The 18,510-nt window shown below is 34.7% G+C and overlaps 1 protein-coding gene across 2 annotated transcripts in view; it reads left to right on the top strand.

The window, feature by feature from the left end:
• nompA (no mechanoreceptor potential A) overlaps positions 1-12,841 on the top strand; it is a 132,447-nt gene extending 119,606 nt beyond the window's left edge. For both annotated transcript variants that reach the window (XM_072525998.1, XM_072525999.1), the window contains 3 exons: positions 217-453; positions 1,000-1,420; positions 12,299-12,841. In XM_072525998.1, coding sequence (XP_072382099.1) covers positions 217-453; positions 1,000-1,420; positions 12,299-12,790 — 1,150 coding nt within the window. In that variant the 3' untranslated portion in view covers positions 12,791-12,841. The remainder of the gene's footprint in view (positions 1-216; positions 454-999; positions 1,421-12,298) is intronic.
• Positions 12,842-18,510: the final 5,669 nt, after the last annotated feature.

Below are 18,510 nucleotides of genomic sequence, written 5' to 3'. Positions count from 1 at the left end.
TTAATAAAATTAATGGCGCACAAAATTATAAAATCGGTTAACATTCAAGTAATATATAATAATTAATGTATAGATATTTAGATAGACAATAGTATAGACAATATAAAATATAATATACAAAATAAATGTATTGTCAATATGTCTACCTATGTCAATAAATTATACTAAGTGTTATTAAAAAATGGATTTGCAAAATATAAGAATTTTTCGTTTTAGCTCTGGTAGCCCGATACCAATTGAATACTTACCTGCTGAAAATACTCTTGGTTCAAAAGTTCGTTTAATGATTTTGTACCAAGGTCGGCCTACAACAACAATCGCTGTGGGTGATCCCCTGACGTTCAGATTAGAGGCTCAAGATAACTATGGTTCGGTGCCAGATATTTTTGCTACGAATGTCATAGCCAGAGATCCATATACAGGAAGATCAGTTCAACTTATTGATCGATTTGGGTAAGTACCTATTATATATGGATTTAATTTACCTATACGCAGATTTACTTGCATCATTAATCTGGAGAAAAGTGTATTAATGACTGAATTAACTTTAAAAGTGGGTGATCAGAGTTGGCATGCAAGTAGGGGTTGGTATTGATGGGTTTTCAGTAAACATACTAATTGAACCATTGGAATTGATTTTTCTTTATGAGAACGTCGAAAAACGGTAGGGATGAATCAGTTTCCATCTTAATCGTGAACTGGATACTAGGATGTATACAGTTCAGATGGGTTTGAATACCAAAGCATCCCTGCCTTGAATGTGGGGCCAAATGACGAATGTATCGTCAATATTTCGTAGCTAACATGTGGGTTTGAGCATTGGTGTGGATAATACTCGGGTCTCGAAGTCTTTCATAAAGATATTGACAATTACTGGGAGAGTGGGGAGTCCATTGCGGCACCATTTATTTCTCGGTAGAATTGATTTTGGTCCAAATAATAATTAATATTTTATTGTTTTATTTAGCAAGTGATGCTTAAAATCGTTTCTTTTCACAGATGTCCCGTAGATAGTTATGTCTTTCCTGAATTAGACAAAGGTAGAAACAGTGATAGCCTTGAAGCTAGATTTAATGCTTTTAAAATACCTGAGTCCAATTTTCTGGTATTTGAAGCTACCGTACGGACTTGTAGAGAAGAATGCCAACCAGCCTACTGTCAAGTTGGAATAGGACGCACAGAACCTTCATTTGGCAGAAAAAGACGAGATGTTAGTGCTTTCACGGAGGAAAACATCACTAGTCAAATAAATGAAAGTTTGCCGTTTAATTCAAATATATCAACAGAACTTACAAACCAAATAAATAATAGCGATAAACTAAAATCAACAGATTATATTTTACAAGACACATTGGACGATAATAATAACAACTTAAGAAAAACCAACGAAGATGGAGAATTTGTACGTGAAATGATTGAGGTATGTATTTAAATATAACTATAAATGAGCTAATTTTATTCTGTAGTCTTTATTTGTAATATTATTGTTTTTATATTATCCAAGCTTTATCCAAAAGTTTACTATATTACCATTATATTACAGTATGACAAATCCCAAATACCAAAAAGTATATACAAGTTAAAATTTGCATAAGTAGAGGTAACAGGTAAGATAGTACGTAATAATTTTCGTTATATTTCTAGCTTAAAAGCAAAGTATATGAACGCATACAAATAATATAATATAGATCTGATAACTATGGTTGCAGACCAGAAAATAAAATTAAACGAATGCATTAAAAAAAATTACTTAGAGGAATTAGAAATTATCATCAATATACGGTCTGTAACATTCACTGATTAACCTTTTTTTTTGAGGGGGTAGTAAATCTTCTTAAAGACCATACTAGGGATGGCCCCTAGCATGTGTTGGATTTAATGTGAAAGAGTTCATCCTCGCTCATTCCCTTAACGAATGTTCTGCCAATGAATGTCCCTTCATCTAATGTACTCGGTGAACGAGTCCATGGCGAATGAAACTTTGAGTTCATCGACGCTGTCTATTACCACCTACTTGTACGTAATTAAAAAATATATGAAATGTAAAAAAATTAATGTAAAACAAATGTAAAAATGAGAAGAAAGTGTATAAATATATGAAAGGATAGGACATGAAGAATGGACGTACTATATAAATTTTACTAAAATTAAATTTTAGTAAAACTATCCACCCCATTCCTGTTTAGCTCTTTCTAGCATCTCAATATTTTTAGTGATTTCCGTTATTAGGCCGACTGTAAAATCAAATGTATCTTTGTTCTGCATAGCTTTTCTCATAAAATTTTGTACGGAAATCTCTCCTAGCCTCAATGTTTAAGTGTTCCGTTCTCTGTGGAACGGAACACTGTGAAAAATGCAATATTCTGCATTATCTCGCACACCGCAGTCTATGCAAATATCATCGGCGATCTGTTTTATATCGTATGTGTACGATCTAAAGGAACCATGGCCGGTAGAAAATAAATACTTATAAAAATTATTCAACCTTCTAAACCTACATATAGATCACGTTACCACATGAGTGATCATCATTTTGGTACATTTCGAGGTTTCGTGGCTTATGCCTCCATTTCAATTTGCCACAATTGGAGCATCTGTAATCTTACTCTGGACATAGTCTTCGGTAAGTGTTAATTTTCTTTATTATCTCGCTCTTTGGCTAGGAGATAAATATGAAGGATACCTGTTATAACTTGTGGGGCATTTATTGAAGTGTTCCTGTACGTTCTCGTAGCCTTTAAAAGAGGCTTCCTTGACCTTTTGTACGCATATCGGTAAATTTGGCCATTCTCGGAGCTTAATGCCATATAGAAGGGGAGAATGTTCTACCTATAGGTGCATCCTTCTTTTGTGGTCCTTGGTCAACGGATGTTGGGCATTATCTTCATGAATACTCCTCTGCGTTTAAAACTTCTTAAATTAGATGTTTTGTGTATTTTAAACTCAAACCTAGGTGTATGCCCAAGTACTTGGAACAATTTGTTGGTTCCATTATTGTATAACCTATTTCAAAAGTTATGTCTGGATGTTTTCTGGTATCAACTTTTTGCAGCTTCTGTTTACTAAGAAATCTAGCTTCCAGTTATTATAAGATTGGATAAATAGAGTTAATTTCTGGTATATTATTGTGTAAAACATTTTAAGCGTTGGTCCCAGTACGGATCCTTGTGTTTCGCCTATTAACGATTTTAGGTTTTTTGGTTTTGCCACTTAAACGTACCTTTCGTTGAGGTATCTCTTTATCTGATAAACAGATGCTCTAGCGTTGTCTAACTGACCGAATTAAAGGCGTTTTTTAATACTGTTTAATCTCTGCGAGAAACTCTTGCTTCTGGATGAATCCGCTAAAACTCCTCCTGATCATCTCAGAATTTTTCTCTATGATGGTCTTATTGCCTCTGTAGAACACTATCCAGACCAGCTGCTTTTCCGCATTTTATAGTTTTGGTTACTATTGCTATTTACTCAGCCCAAAAGTCGTAGGATGGAACATTTACGTGGATTTGGGCGAAATGTTGGGAGGGCTTAATACAAAATAATATTTTATTATTTCTACCTATTTCTTTTTTTTTGTATAAAGGCTGTATGAGGTCTCTCTCCTTAACGTTTTTATACATCATCTTCTAGTGCTAAGTATACATTTTTTAAGGAGACTCACTTTGTCCGTTTAATTTCTCTGCTTAATTCTTTTTTTGAGTGCTTATAGCTTTCGATGAATAGTAAGGTTATATATTTGTGCCATTTATCTCGGACATTCGGCTCTCTTACTCTGAATCTCGTCAGAAACTGTCTTACCAGTACAGAACTATATAAGTAAGATTCTCGTAGTTGTTACTTGCAATGTGTGATTTAATTCTTTTTCTTAATTCTTTCAAATAGGTAGTATCTTCTTCTTGTATGCTTCTTATCTCGGTCATAAATTGCTTTCTATTAAAGGTTACTTTGTTACAGTCGTTGCAGATTTCTCCCCCGTCGTCGTTTCTTGGAGACCACCATATGATAGATTTGGCCTTTACGATACCTGCTAGTATAAAGTTTGCTATTGTTGATAGCATATCAGGCTGATGTTAGGTGAAAAGCAACATGCAATAAAAGTGCAGCTTCCTATTTTTACCAATACGTACCCCTCTTTTATGATCTTGTTAATTTTTTGTTTATTAGGTATATGGTTTCGTCAGCGTTTTTGTCGGCTATCCAGACTTATTTCTTTGTGTGGTTTTTATTTGGTTCTGGGACAAGGAGTACAGATCTGCTCCAATCTCGAAGGCTTTCGTATATATAAGTTAGTATGCCATTTTGGCCCTCCCGATGTTTACTTGGAGTGTTTTTAGACTTTTTGTTCCGCTTGTAGCCATTACAAAGTTTTACCTTAGTCTTATTTTATCGTCGGAACTAAGGAAAAGCTGATTGAAACTAGTTACAACAGCATAATTGGTGGGGAGAATGTTTCATATTTTTCATGTACAGAAGTGAGCGGCATTCTTGTATCCGCCACCTCCATAGATAGGCTCTATTATAGTTATCCGCCGTTTTTTCTAGATACCTAGAAAGCTTCCCTAAACTTGGGCAGTTATTGAGACCACACCTATGTTGTTTGTTTCACAAAATGCACTTGGCCAGAAATTTACAATTTCTCGATTTATGGCCAGTTCCTCCGCAGGCAAAGCCAGACCCACTTCTGTCCGGCCCCTTGCAGTTGTCTTGGGTGTAGTTATATTACCAGCACCTGGGACATCTGGATACCCTCAGTCCCCTTTCTACGCTACATCTAACCATAGCCACTCGAAAGTACTCTCTACGGAAAATGATATTTGCAATCATTTTGGAATGAATGATAGTTGCTGCTGCAGATTAGCCCTGAAAGTCTTATATCTGAAACCTTTTAGAATTCATTACAGAAGCCCTTTTGCCCTTTAATTGCCTTCCTCAGCTAGTCCTGTTATGCCTAACTGATACAGAAGCATCTGCATATATCGCTCTGATAAGACATAAGAAAACCAAAATACGTATAAGCGGATGGCAGAGGCTCTGTATTGAAATCAAATCTCAAAAGTATTTCTGCTTTGTTCATTTATTCATGTAAGAAGTATTAGAAACTAATTGACGAAGAATATTTGCCACACATGCCACAGGACACAGGACAGGTTGTGGAATGCAAATTATAGATTCCCCCTTATCAATGAATTTGAATGAATTTAGTTTCACCAAGTAAGAAATCTTCGGATTTATTCCTACTCATTTTCTTAATTTTTTATTTATTTTTTGCGGATAATGACATATGACTGAAAAGAAGCTAAAAACACGCTGGAACAGCTTTGTAGCAGCAATAGTAAAAGTGGAATTGCAAATTAGGAAAAACAAAAGCAAAATATTAGCCAACCTAGTACTCAGCGATCACATCAAGTTGGGCAAAAGTAAATTGAACTTACTCACAAATTTACATATTTGGGACATGAAGTGAAAATCACAGGAGATAATGAGACATGTGACTTACAGAGAAAAATATTCCCAAGCTATGGTATACGGAGAATTAATAAACATTTTTAAATCGACAGTGTCCATCAGTATCAAAAGAAAACCGTTCAACCAGTGTGTCTTACCAATCCTTACATACGAAGCGGAAACTCTTACTCTTAACAAAAACACATTTAGAAACATTTAAACATTTAAAAAAAACAGTTAGAAACAACCCAGAGAAAGTGGAACGCTCAATGTATGGCCTAACACTGAGAGACAGTGTAAGAAACGAGGAGATACGTAGAAAGTCAAACGCAGACGATGTTCTCAAACGCACTACAAAGCTTAAATGGAGATGCGCAGGACATGTAGTATGATTGCGAGATATAAAATAGACAAGAAAAATTGAGAAATGGATGCCAAGGAGTGATAAACACAGCCAAGGCAGACTTCTCCACGTTTTTCAGATGACATCAGTAAAATCTCGACGAATTGAGTTACAACAGCATAAAAGGGAACAGGGACGTATTTATAGTTTTTTAATGGGGGGGGATCCTAATTTCCATATTAAGTAAAACCGGGGCTTGGTTTTGAAATACCTTTGAAAAAAGTAATAAAAACAAATTTCTAAAAATTTTATTAAAACTTAAAATACCGTTTTACAAAATTAAATTCATTCTCTTCCTTCTTTCAGCTAACTTATTTACAATTTCTGAGGAATTTAGACCTATTGTCACATTCCGATGAATACTCATGAGAGCTAATCCTGTAAGCCTCTCGTCTCCCATTCTATTTCTAAGATAAGTTTTTAACCGTTTAAGTGATGAAAAAGTACCTACGTTCAGGTGTGGCAGTAGATACTGGAAGTGTTGCTAAAATTTGAAGAAGTTTCCTAACCGTTGGAAAAAAAATTTCATCACATCGGTCCATAGCTTCTAGTGCAGTAGACGGCTGTTCTTGATTGCACCAGTGGTTGTGCCAAAGCTCATACTCACTTACTAAATGTTTTATTTCAACTTCCCTGAGAAATATTTCTCCGATTCCTGCTATACATTTCTTTGCTCTCTCAGTATTTTGGGTGCGATCTGGTAGAAGCAACTGAATTCCTGAAATTGCTTCTTCGTGAGGTTTAAAGCGAGCATCAAGCTCGGTCACTACATGTTGTATAAATGGATAAAATATATTTCGCCGATAGTAAACTTCAGCAGTGTCCCCTGGTATATTATTGCGGTTCAATTGTCTCCTACTTACTCTTGGAACAGTTATATCTGCTGAAATTAATTTTTTTGCTTCCTCAAAAAGATTTGAGAATTCACGTTCGTTACGAAGGTTCTGTAAAGTGGTTTTTATTGTTTTTACGTAACTGCAAGAGTCGGTTAAATCTACATTGACTTTTTGTAGGGTTCGGTTTAAGCTTGACGTATAGGAGAAAACCTTCCTTAAAATAGTTAGTGAAACTATAAATTGACTGTTTTCCATTGCGACTTGTAACTGGTAAGCTTGGGTTGCAATTTTCCTTCCAGATTCTTGAAGTTCTTGAAGCACGGAATTTACTACAGGAAACATCTCAGCAAATCTTTCGACGGCTGTATGTTTTTCTGTCCAGCGTGTCTCACAAAGCGAGATAAGCGTTGAATGAGGTGCTTCAATCTCGTCCGCAGTTCTTTTTAAAAGTCCATCCCGGAGTGCAGATTGCCGAAAGAAGTTAATTATACTTTTAATAGTTCCGATGCAGTTTCGTATTGCAGGGATCTCGCATGAATGACCCAAAACTAAGTTTAATGTGTGCGCCACACAGTGTACGAATAGTGCTCGAGGATATTTGTCCATGATTATTGTTCTTACTCCTTTAAATCGTCCGCTCATCACAGCCGCACCATCATAGCCCTGGCCAACTAAATTCTCCAAATCTAATCCAAACGACTTAAGTTTATCGATGATTGTCGTAGCTAGAGCTAATCCTGTTACTTCATCAACGTGTATAAATTCAATGAAATTCTCTCGAATAAGTGCCTTTCCAGAAGAGCAGTCTACATACCGAAGGCAAAGTGAGAGTTGTTGGTGACGCGAAATGTCTTGAGTTTCGTCAGCAAGTACAGCAAAGAAACCTGATTGTTTCACTCTATTTATTATTTGCTCCTGAACAGCATTTCCACACAAATCAATAATTTCATTTTGAATGACGGACGATGTGTACATAGCCCGAGAATGATTGCTTTGAGAAATAAGGTGATTTTTAAGTACTTCATCACCAGCTTGCGCACGAAAACGAAGTAGTGCACGAAAATTACCGTCATTATGTAGAGGATCTATAATACCGATTTCACCAGAGTCTTGATTTCCTCTCAAAGGCAATTCCTGCCGTCCGCAAAATAAGATTGTGTCCACTATGGCACATAGCCTCTCTCTATTTTCTCGGGCAATTTTTTTATTTTCTTCATTAAACGACTCTGTAATATCACGAGTTTGACCTTCCATAACGCTTACAAAATTTCTTGCCCGTTCAACAGCATATTTATGATAATTTGTATTTTGATGATGTTCCATTTTTTCCAGAGCTTTTTTCCAGTTATTAAATGGTTTTGTGACAAAACTTCCAAGTTTTTGATCACCGCGACCACCTTCGGTCTGTCCAAATAAAACGCACATTTTGCATAATGATCCTTGTAACATATTTGAATATACTAACCATGGATTCTTTTGGGTCCAATGACGTTGAAAACAAAGTTTTCTTTTACCACAGACGGGGAACTTAAAAGTCTCTGGAGGGGTCCAAGTTTCTTTTAAAACTGTTAATTTTTCTTCGTCATTTTTTGGATTATTTGATAAATATTTACCAAAATCGTAGTCCATACCAGAATCCAGACCAGCTAAAAAAAATGCTTTAAAATGGTGAGAGATTAAAATTAAAGTAACTTACCATTGCTTGGTTCTCTGTTTCTATCTGAGGTGGAGGGAGTTGGAGCATCCCCATCTGTACTAATATCCATACTCGGCGTAGTTAGGATTTTATCGTTTTGAGGATTCGGTTCATCATTAGTTTTCCCCTTCTTTGGAAAAAATCCCAAAAGCGACTGCTGTAAAGTTCGTTTCATACTTCTTTCACTAAAACATTAATATTAAGCAATATCCAAATAATAATTATTATATTATCTATATATACGTAACGACACTGTAGATACTTACACAAACACCACAAAAATTTCGACAAATACAACAGTTTACTGGATTTGTACTTGTACGATAGCAACAAAATAAAGAAAACAATACACAAATCCACATATGCACCGGCCGGCCGACAAACAAGACTGGCACTAGACAGACAGCACTAGACTGCGACTCATATATAACCACCGTTCAGTGATAAAATAAGTTGGGTCACTCTCGATTTAGCGCCGGTTTACCTGCCCCCGTCGTCTCACGCCCCGTACCTACCAAATTCTCACCGGTCAGTCCTCTCTAAATTTCTATCGTTCAGGCACCGTTCAATGTATTTGCGGAGCGTTCAATATCATTTATGACTACCGGCAAAAAATCTTTCGGCAAGAGCCGAGATCAAAAGAGTGAACCTACTATTTGGAATAGGTGTACGGTGATATAACTACTAATAGCGTTCTAATTCTAATAGGTATTAGTTTATCTGTATCTACGCTGCTACTGCGGACCGACAGCATCCGTGCGCTGACTCATTAATTTATTTTTATTTTTTATACATGTAATATTGGATTAAAAGTAATAGTTTTGCATGGACTGCAAGGAGGGGGTTTGAACCCCCTAAACCCCCCCCATAAATACGTCCCTGAAAGGGAAATAAATGGAAAAACTTTGGGAGGGGCCTATGTCCGACTATGGGAGCAAATAGAGGCTGTCTAATGATGAGGATGATGATGTTTTGACTTATATTTCAAATGTTGATATATTAATGTGAAGTTTCATACGAACTGTAGTACATATATACATAATTTTAATTAATGTTGCTTAGCTGTGTAAAATTAGCTAGTGCAGCAATTATTTTATTTTGGTTTAGTAAGTCAAAAGCTTTAGTAACGTAAATAATTAGTAGGTGCCATAACCGGGCCTTAAACCTACTTACTCTTTAGGTTAATAGAAATCTAGTTTGGGAGTTTATTGTCTTATTAGTATCTATGTGAATCGTTTGTAATCAGAGTGACAAAACTGATCGGACACTGATTTTTTTTTTAAATCAGTGAGGTAACTATTTTTATACGTGATTGCCATAATTGTATTATTTCCATGACGTTGGAATTCTTTCAGTTTATAAACATCTATTAAATAGGACTTTGAGAGTGTAAATTATTTTTCCTTCTATTTTAATACTCCTTATCATTTGATCTTCTCCTTGGGCTCTCTTCTTTTTCTTTCTCTTAATCCCATTTAAGGTTTATGTAATTTATGGTATATCTTCTGAGCCCTGATTTCAAACTATTGGAATATTTATTACATCATTGTTAGTGGTGACATGCTTTCTGTATAGCACCAACGAATAAGCATCTATATTATTCAACAACATGATAATACTGTACCATCTAAATCACGAAATTTTATAAATAGCTTCTATTCCTTCTGCTAGAGTTATTTTCAATATTTTTAAACTTTTATTCTGTTCTATCCTGAAACTTCTGTATTATTTTTTCTTACATATTTTCATATATCTGTTAATATTTCTTTGCTTGTTTATTTATTGTGTGCTGTATCTTCCTGTTCGATTCGTCTTTGTTTTTCAATAAGTTTGTTTGTCTGTTGACTTTTATAAGATAATTTATTTTGTTTACTATAAGATCTTCCTACAGCATCTTTTAAAACACATACATGGTTATTTATTTCCTAAAAATCTATGTTCTCTAGGTTTTGAAGACTGTCCTCCACATGTATTACTCGTAAATACTGCGTATTTATCATTGGCGTGTTTACCGTACCGAAGGTGCCATTGCACCCACACGTAATATAGAAGGGACACTGAAATGAGTATTACTCTTCTAAAAACATAAAAAATAATATCAATGAAATTAATTTCCACGAACGGCTATAGTGTAAGTCTCGCCCAAAATAAATTTTCACCTCACTATTGTAAACTAACATACCTTGTGGGTAAAATTTTTGGGGGTTCAAAAACAGTGATTAGTAAAATCACATACCTTTGATTGGTCCGGGATGTGAGGATGTGCGTGAGTTAATTAAGAGTCTGAGTGGTGCACACGAGTTGGCTTGTGTAAGATCAAATGAGAGGTATAAAAGAAAACAAGCATACTGGTGGAACGAGCAGCTTAAAAATCTGAGGACAAATTGCATGAGAGTAAGAAGAGAGGTTTCGTAGTTTACTGAGTTGGAACTCGGCGAGGCTGTTGGACGGATAAAGATCCGAAATGCACCTGGCATAGATGGAGTCACGCCGGAGACAGTAAGACTCGCCACACTAAGATACCCGCAGGTTTTCCTGAGATTGCTAAACAAATTGTTTGAACAACAGCATTTTCCCACAATGTTAAAAGAAGCTAAGGTTGTCCTTATCCTGAAAGGTAGAGGTGAAGAGAAAGATTTGCGATTTCGGCTAATTTTAGGGCCAAAAAGTCCACTATAGATGCGGTCACAGAAGTCCCCTCTTTGGTTACGCAGGATGCAAAGAAATGGATGGCTCTCATCCTGCTTTACGTCAAGAATGCGTTTAACACGGCATCATGGGAAAAGTCCATGTCCAGGCTGAGAGAGTTGTGCGTTAGTGAGTACCTGGTCAATGTAATTGACAGAAATTTTACTAACAGGTCCATAAGAGAAAAAGATACAAGCATCACTTTGTTGCAGGGTGTTCCGCAGGGTTCAGTACTGGGTCCCATCCTGTGGAATATCTTGTACGACGGGGTGTTGAGGCTACAGATGCCAAGGGGATGCATTCATTAGTAGGTAGATCAGAGAGAACGATCTACAGCTAGCGCCTCAGAAAACTGAGGTGTTAGTTCTCAAAGGGAGCCGGTAAAAATCCTCTCTTTACTTTATAGTGGAAAGTGTGGAGGTTGCACCGGTTAAATCGATTAAATATCTGAGAGGTGGTTGTCGGAAGGACTAAGGTTCGGAGTACACATCCAAAAGACGGTAGAGAAGGCGCACCGAAATCTGGAGGCATTCATACGGCTGATGCAAAACATTGGAGGCCCAGGTAGCACCAAAAGAAACGTGCTAAATGGATTTTTCCAGTCGGTGGTAACCTACGCTGCCCCCGTATGGTGTAGTGTACTGAATACTGAGAAATATGCTAAGCTGATGGAGACTTCGCAAAAGCGAATGATCCTCAGGGTATCTAGCGTATACAGGACGGTTTCAAATGAGGCTCTACATGTTATTAAAGCGGTGATACCTATCGTTTTGTTGTGCAAAGAGCGAGCGAGGGTGTATGCGAGGAGGATGGATGGAAATATAGATGAGAATGAGAGAGAAAGAACGATGGTAGAGTCGCAGAGAGACTGGGCGAATGATAGTGGAAAGGCAAGGTGGACGAAGAAGCTCATTCCCGATCTAAGACCGTGGTGAGAATGTAAGTTCTTTTCTGAAAGTTCTGACTTTCATCCATAACATGTTTTCTCACATACAATACTAAGTTATCTTTGTTATGTTCTTTACTTACTAACTTTATAAATATTGGTGTCATTACAATAAAAATTACTTCTGTTCACGATATTTTACTTTTAATTTTACATAGGTTTATGTGGATATACACTGGCCAAATAGCATAGCCAAAAATATAACTTATTTTACTTTTGAGTCGATTTTTTTGCTCGCGAGTGTAGTATACTAGTATAATATTTATTAATTGGATGTAATTTTGTAGGTATTTGACTCTAGAGAAGAACTTCAACAAGAGGCGCAACGTACAGATAATCTGGAAGAAAAGGTTTGTCTGACTACTGCAAGTTACCACGGTATGATAGGCACCGTAATATTTCTATCAGCTGTTCTTTTAACTATTTGCTTATGTTGTGGAATATTCTACCGGCGGTATTGGGCAAACATAGAACATCATACTATGTTAGATAGACGTAAATCTATTTCTTCTTATAAAGAGAATATTCGAGAACATGGTTTGGCAAATATTTCAATGATACCATCAAAATTGCGAAATCCATTTTTAAATTCTATCACAAATTTTCATGCAACTAATCACTCAGATGAATTTAATCATGGATTTGTAGATACAACATCCAAAGGACTCTTTGAAGACCCTAGTGAGCCGATTTACACCGACCCGTCATTATTTGAAAGATCTAGAAGCTTAAGAAGTATTGCAATTTCTGCGAAGAAAAAGAACAGAATGGAAAAATAAAATAATTTAAACAAATTATGAAAATTTTATAAATACATGTTCGAAAGAGTATCTGCAAATTTTTTAATCCTTTTATAATTTTTCGTACTAGTTTTATATATACATATATATACATATATACATATATATATATATATATATATATATATATATATATATATATATATATATATATATATATATATATACTGAAAAATCGATAAACGCTAGTAATCAACGCTGATTGGTTAGAATACAAGCAAAACTATTTGTGTATGTAGCGAAAGAGAGGACAAAGAAGTACTCTTTTTGGCTGTCCAAGCTTTCGCAAATCTTTGTTTGCATCATGAGTGTGCTCCACAAAAATAATTGAGATAATGTAAATTTTAAATTTTTTATTCAGGTTTGGGAGTCAATTATCGTATGTATAAACTCGAATCATAAACAAATAAATTTTGAAGAACGTACTCCAACTTTACTTTGGCAAAACACACGTGTAAAAATGATTTATATTAAACGTTTTATAGCTTCGAGATCAAATGACAAAATGATTTGTTTTCCCGAAGTGATCGTCAATCTTTGAAATCTTGAGCGCCCCCTGTCAGAATTGGCTATCGCGGATAGCGAAAACTATCCAAAAATTTTTTGTTTTAAAAACGTTTTTATACAAAACACATTTAATTAATTAACAAAATAATTATAAATATAAAAAAAGTTTTTAAATATGTGTTTTGAGTTTTTTAAAACAAAAATTTTTTGGACAGTTTTCGCTATTATTTGTAGGAGCCAGATGCGTTGTATATTATTTTCTTAACACCTTAACAACCAACCTCAATTAGTGTAAGATACAAAATCGTTTTTATTCTGTAATTTGTATTAATTTTACTTATTGTAGCACCCTGATGATGCAAATAAAGATTTGCAAAAGATTGGTCAACTAAAAAGCGTACTTCTTTGTCCTGTCTTCCGCTGCATATACAAATAGTTGTATTTGTATATATATATATATATATATATATATATATATATATATATATATATATATATATATATCGAGAAAAGGAGTACGACCGTCAATCCAAAATAAACTAAGGTACACTCGAAGAGTGGTGGGTTTTTCGGTCAAAGTGGAGAAATAAAAGACAAAGAAGGTGGCTACTTCATCTATTTATTGAAGACGTTTCGCTTTCTGCGCAGAAAGCATCATCAGTTCATCTAAAAAGAACAATATGAAACCAAACATCCATAGAGACGTTACAACAAAAGTGTGTTATCTTACAAAGACATGTAGCAGTCAATGATGTTAAAAATATGAAAAAGCTTACGAAACTGGACATTCAGAGTTAACGTTGTATAAAACAATTAATTGAAACTAGGTATAGTTTGCAATTTAACAAAATTAGCACAGCAAAAGAACATGTGATAAACATACATGTATATAAAAAAGTTATTAATATAATTAAGTATTAAAAAAGTAAAAACTTAAGTAAAAAACATTAAGGTTTATTTTAAAGTGTAAAGAACTAGAAATATCATAAGAATGCACTTCCAACAAATTTATTTAATAAATTAGATTTTAATTTTAACTTTAGGTAACATTATAAGTTATTTAAGATTAATAGTAATAAGATAAAATGAAGTAACCAGTCTTTAGCTTACTGAGTCTCGCCGGTAAATGAATTTACAGGTTTAACACCCACGCAAACAACATGAATAAAAGTGGCCTTGAGGTCAAAATGACATAAACAGCAAGGCAACCTACCAACCTCTTGTTTGATAAAATTTAAACTGAAATTGATTCATAGAATCTTTTTCATTACGGTCCTAAATGTTTGAACCTTTGGACTATGGAAGTTGTATTAATCTTCACCTGTTAGCTGGCTAACTAGTGACGTCATAATATTATAATATATGATATTTTGGATTGACTTCGCATGCTTTGTTCTTTGTTGACAGATCAATCACTGTAGGGTAAATGGTGATCTTAACCACCTTTTCCTTTCATTGTTTGGTTTTTTAACGACAAGTTGTCAACCAAATGTATCACATTCTTTGAATATACCGCCCTATTATATAGAGGTTGGTAGGTTGCCTTGCTGTTTATGTCATTTTGACCTCAAGGCCACTTCTATTCACGTTGTTTGCGTGGGTGTTAAACCTGTAAATTCATTTACCGGCGAGACTCAGTAAGCTAAAGACTGGTAACTTCATTTTATCTTATTACTATTAATCTTAAATAACTTATAATGTTACCTAAAGTTAAAATTAAAATCTAATTTATTAAATAAATTTGTTGGAAGTGCATTCTTATGATCTTTCTAGTTCTTTACACTTTAAAATAAACCTTAATGTTTTTTACTTAAGTTTTTATAATAACTTTTTTATATACATGTATGTTTATCACATGTTCTTTTGCTGTGCTAATTTTGTTAAATTGCAAACTATACCTAGTTTCAATTAATTGTTTTATACAACGTTAACTCTGAATGTCCAGTTTCGTAAGCTTTTTCATATTTTTAACATCATTGACTGCTACATGTCTTTGTAAGGTAACTTTTGTAAGGTCACTTTTGTTGTAACTTCTCTATGGATGTTTGGTTTCATATTGTTCTTTTTAGATGAACTGATGATGCTTTCTGAGCAGAAAGCGAAACGTCTTCAATAAATAGATGAAGTAGCCACCTTCTTTGTCTTTTATTTCTCCACTTTGACCGAAAAACCCACCACTCATCGAGTGTACCTTAGTATATATATATATATATATATATATATATATATATATATATATATATATATATATATACGTACGTTTGCATATATATATGTTCGGAAAGATTTCCGCGGTTGGTACAATTAAACCTAGAGCTAAGATTAATACTATTATAAAAATTAATATTAAACTTACCAGTCTTCCGGGTTGAACCGCGTCGATATCCATTGGGCCGACATCCTCTCTGATGTCGACTGTAGTAGTTAAGTGACTAGTGAGTGTAGTAGTGTCTGGGGGCTCGGGAGACTGAGACCTCGGAAGTCCTGAAGAAGACATCAGAGAGGATGTCGAAAGCTCGGCCCAATGGATATCGACGCGCTTCAAGCCGAAAGACTGGTAAGTTTAATATTAATTTTTATAATAGTATTTATCTTAGCTCTAGGTTCAAATATATATATATATATATATATATATATATATATATATATATCATCATTCTCAGCATAATCTGCCGATTATGGTGTAGCCTCCCTTACATATTCATTCTTCATATTTGCCATGTCGTACTCGTTTGTTTCCTTATGTCATAGTCCCGTTTTAAATTTGGATTTAACCAATGGATTACATTAATAACCTTGGTTTTCTGTCTGATCAATTCTATTCTTTTTCGATCTCTCTTTGTTATACCTTATATGCTCCATTGACCTTTGAGTGACTGAGTTTCGATATTATCTTTCTTTAGTGTCGAAGTTTCGCAGCCGTATGTCATGATTGGTAGTATACACTGATCGAATGCTTTTTTCTTCAGGTGAATTGGCATCTTCGATTTGAATATAACTGCATTTCTACCAAAAGATATCCAAGCTAGTTTCATTCTTATGTTGATTTCTGGAAATAAGGAACCAGATTTATGTATTAATTGTCCCAGGTATACATACTCGTCTACTGTCTCAAGTGCAGTGTTGTTTGGACATCTTGGACATCTTGGACATCCACTAGCTTGTTGTACATGGTTTTTGTTTTTGCCAGGTTCATTTTTAGGCCAACTTCATTGCTAGCTGAATTTAGGTCGCTTATAAGTTCTAACAGTTCTGCAGGATTATTAGCAATCAGAACGATGTCGTCTGCAAATCTTAGATGGCTGAGGTATTTTCCATTAATGAATATTCCTTTGTTCTGTCAGGTTATTTTGGTGAATATATTATCTAGAGTTGCAGTGAAGAGCTTTGGTGATATTGCGTCTCCTTGTCGGACGCCTTTGATAGAGGAAAATTCTGAAGTGTTTTCATAAATTTTTACCTTAGATTTTGCTTGTCTGTATATATTTGCTAAAGTTTCTATGTACAGTTTTTCAATACCTTGGTTGGTTAGAGCTTCTATTACTGCCATGAGATATGTAGAATCGAAAGCCTTCTCGAAATCTATGAAGGTTAATTCTAGCAGTATTTCATATTCTTTAGCTCTACTCATTAGTTCTCGAAGTGTATGAATATGATCTATGGTACTGAATCCAATTCTGAAGCCAGCTTGTTCTCTCTTCTGTGCAGCATCTAATACGTTTGTTAATATGTTGTTGATGATCTTTTTGAATATCTTGTATACGATTGGTAGTAGACTTATAGGTCTGTAGTTTTTGATATCCTCTTTGCTACCTTTCTTATGAATGAGAATTATGTTTGCTGTATTCCAGTGGTCTGGTATGCATCTCGATCTTAGGCAGTTTGTAAATATGCCTGCTAAGATTTTCCAGGTTTTATTGCCAGCGTATTTAAGCAGTTCCACTGTTAGACCAAATATTCCAGCTGCTTTACCGCTTTTCATGTTTGTAATTTTCGATTCTACTTCTTCCGGAAGGGCTTCTGGTACATCTTCTTGGTTACTGATTACTTCTTCAAGTGTGTCAGGGGCTTTGATAGTTCACTGTAGAATTTAGTTACGAGTTGTAATATTTCATTTCTGTCTGTAATTTTGGTGTTTTCGTTTGTTAGAGCAACGATTTGCTTCTTGCCAATGATTAATGCTTTTCTTGTTTTCTTATAGTTTTTCCTGTTTTAGATTGCATTTTCTATCAGTCCTTCCTTGTATTTTCTTACGACTTCCTTAATACTTTTTCTTATTGTCTTACAAAGTTCTGTGTATTGTGTACTCTGTTGCTACTTACTTTATTTCCCTTCGTTGTTTTAGCATTATTTTAGTTTTATCAGACAGTTTGCTATGTTCGTTTTGTTGTTGAAGGCCTCCGATTTCTTTGGCACTATCAAGGATGATTTCCATTAATTGAGAGCTGTCGATTTGGTCATGTATTCTTTTATCAATTGTGTTTTGGTAGTGATCTGAGTTTTCTTTTAAATTGTTAATATTTATACCGGTTACTCTTGGCTTTGTGATTAATTTAATTCTTTCTAGTTTCAGATCTAGAACAATTTTTGCTCTGATTAGTCTTTAGTTGCTGCCTGTTTGAAATTTATTTTTATTAAAATGACATTTTTTTATTGTAGCAATCTTGTTGGTTAAAATGAAGTCAGTTTCGTTCTTAGTGATTCCATTTGGTGCTACCCAAGTCCATTTTCTGTTCGATTTTTTCTTAAAGAATGTATTTTTAATTGGCATGTTTTGGCAGTGTGCAAACTGAACCAGTCTTTCTCGTGACGTTTTTAAAGTATTTCAATAGCTATGTCTCGAATCATACTGGACATCTTCCTCCAAATTGTATTAGGATTTTCTTTCATGTTCCAAGATATTTTTTTGCTATTCTTGCCCTAAATAGACCTTCTTTCTCAACTTTTAACATCCACCACTTGATTTTTTGTGGTCCTCTACGATATTTTATGAATATCTTCTTTTCTTTTTATGAAATAATCTATTTGAGGGCGATTTTGTTCACTTTTGTATTATTTAGCTTTATTTCTTTATTTCTAGTTCCAAAGCCTAGTCCTTCGTGTATTGCTTCATATCCTGTCTTGGATTGGCCCACACGTGCATTAAAATTACCTCCTATTATAACTTTCTCCTCTGATGAAATATCACTCAC

The sequence above is a fragment of the Diabrotica undecimpunctata genome, chromosome 3 (genome assembly GCF_040954645.1).
Source record: "Diabrotica undecimpunctata isolate CICGRU chromosome 3, icDiaUnde3, whole genome shotgun sequence".
In the NCBI taxonomy this organism is placed as follows: Eukaryota; Metazoa; Arthropoda; class Insecta; order Coleoptera; family Chrysomelidae; genus Diabrotica; species Diabrotica undecimpunctata.
This window is presented reverse-complemented; position numbering and strand designations above follow the sequence as displayed.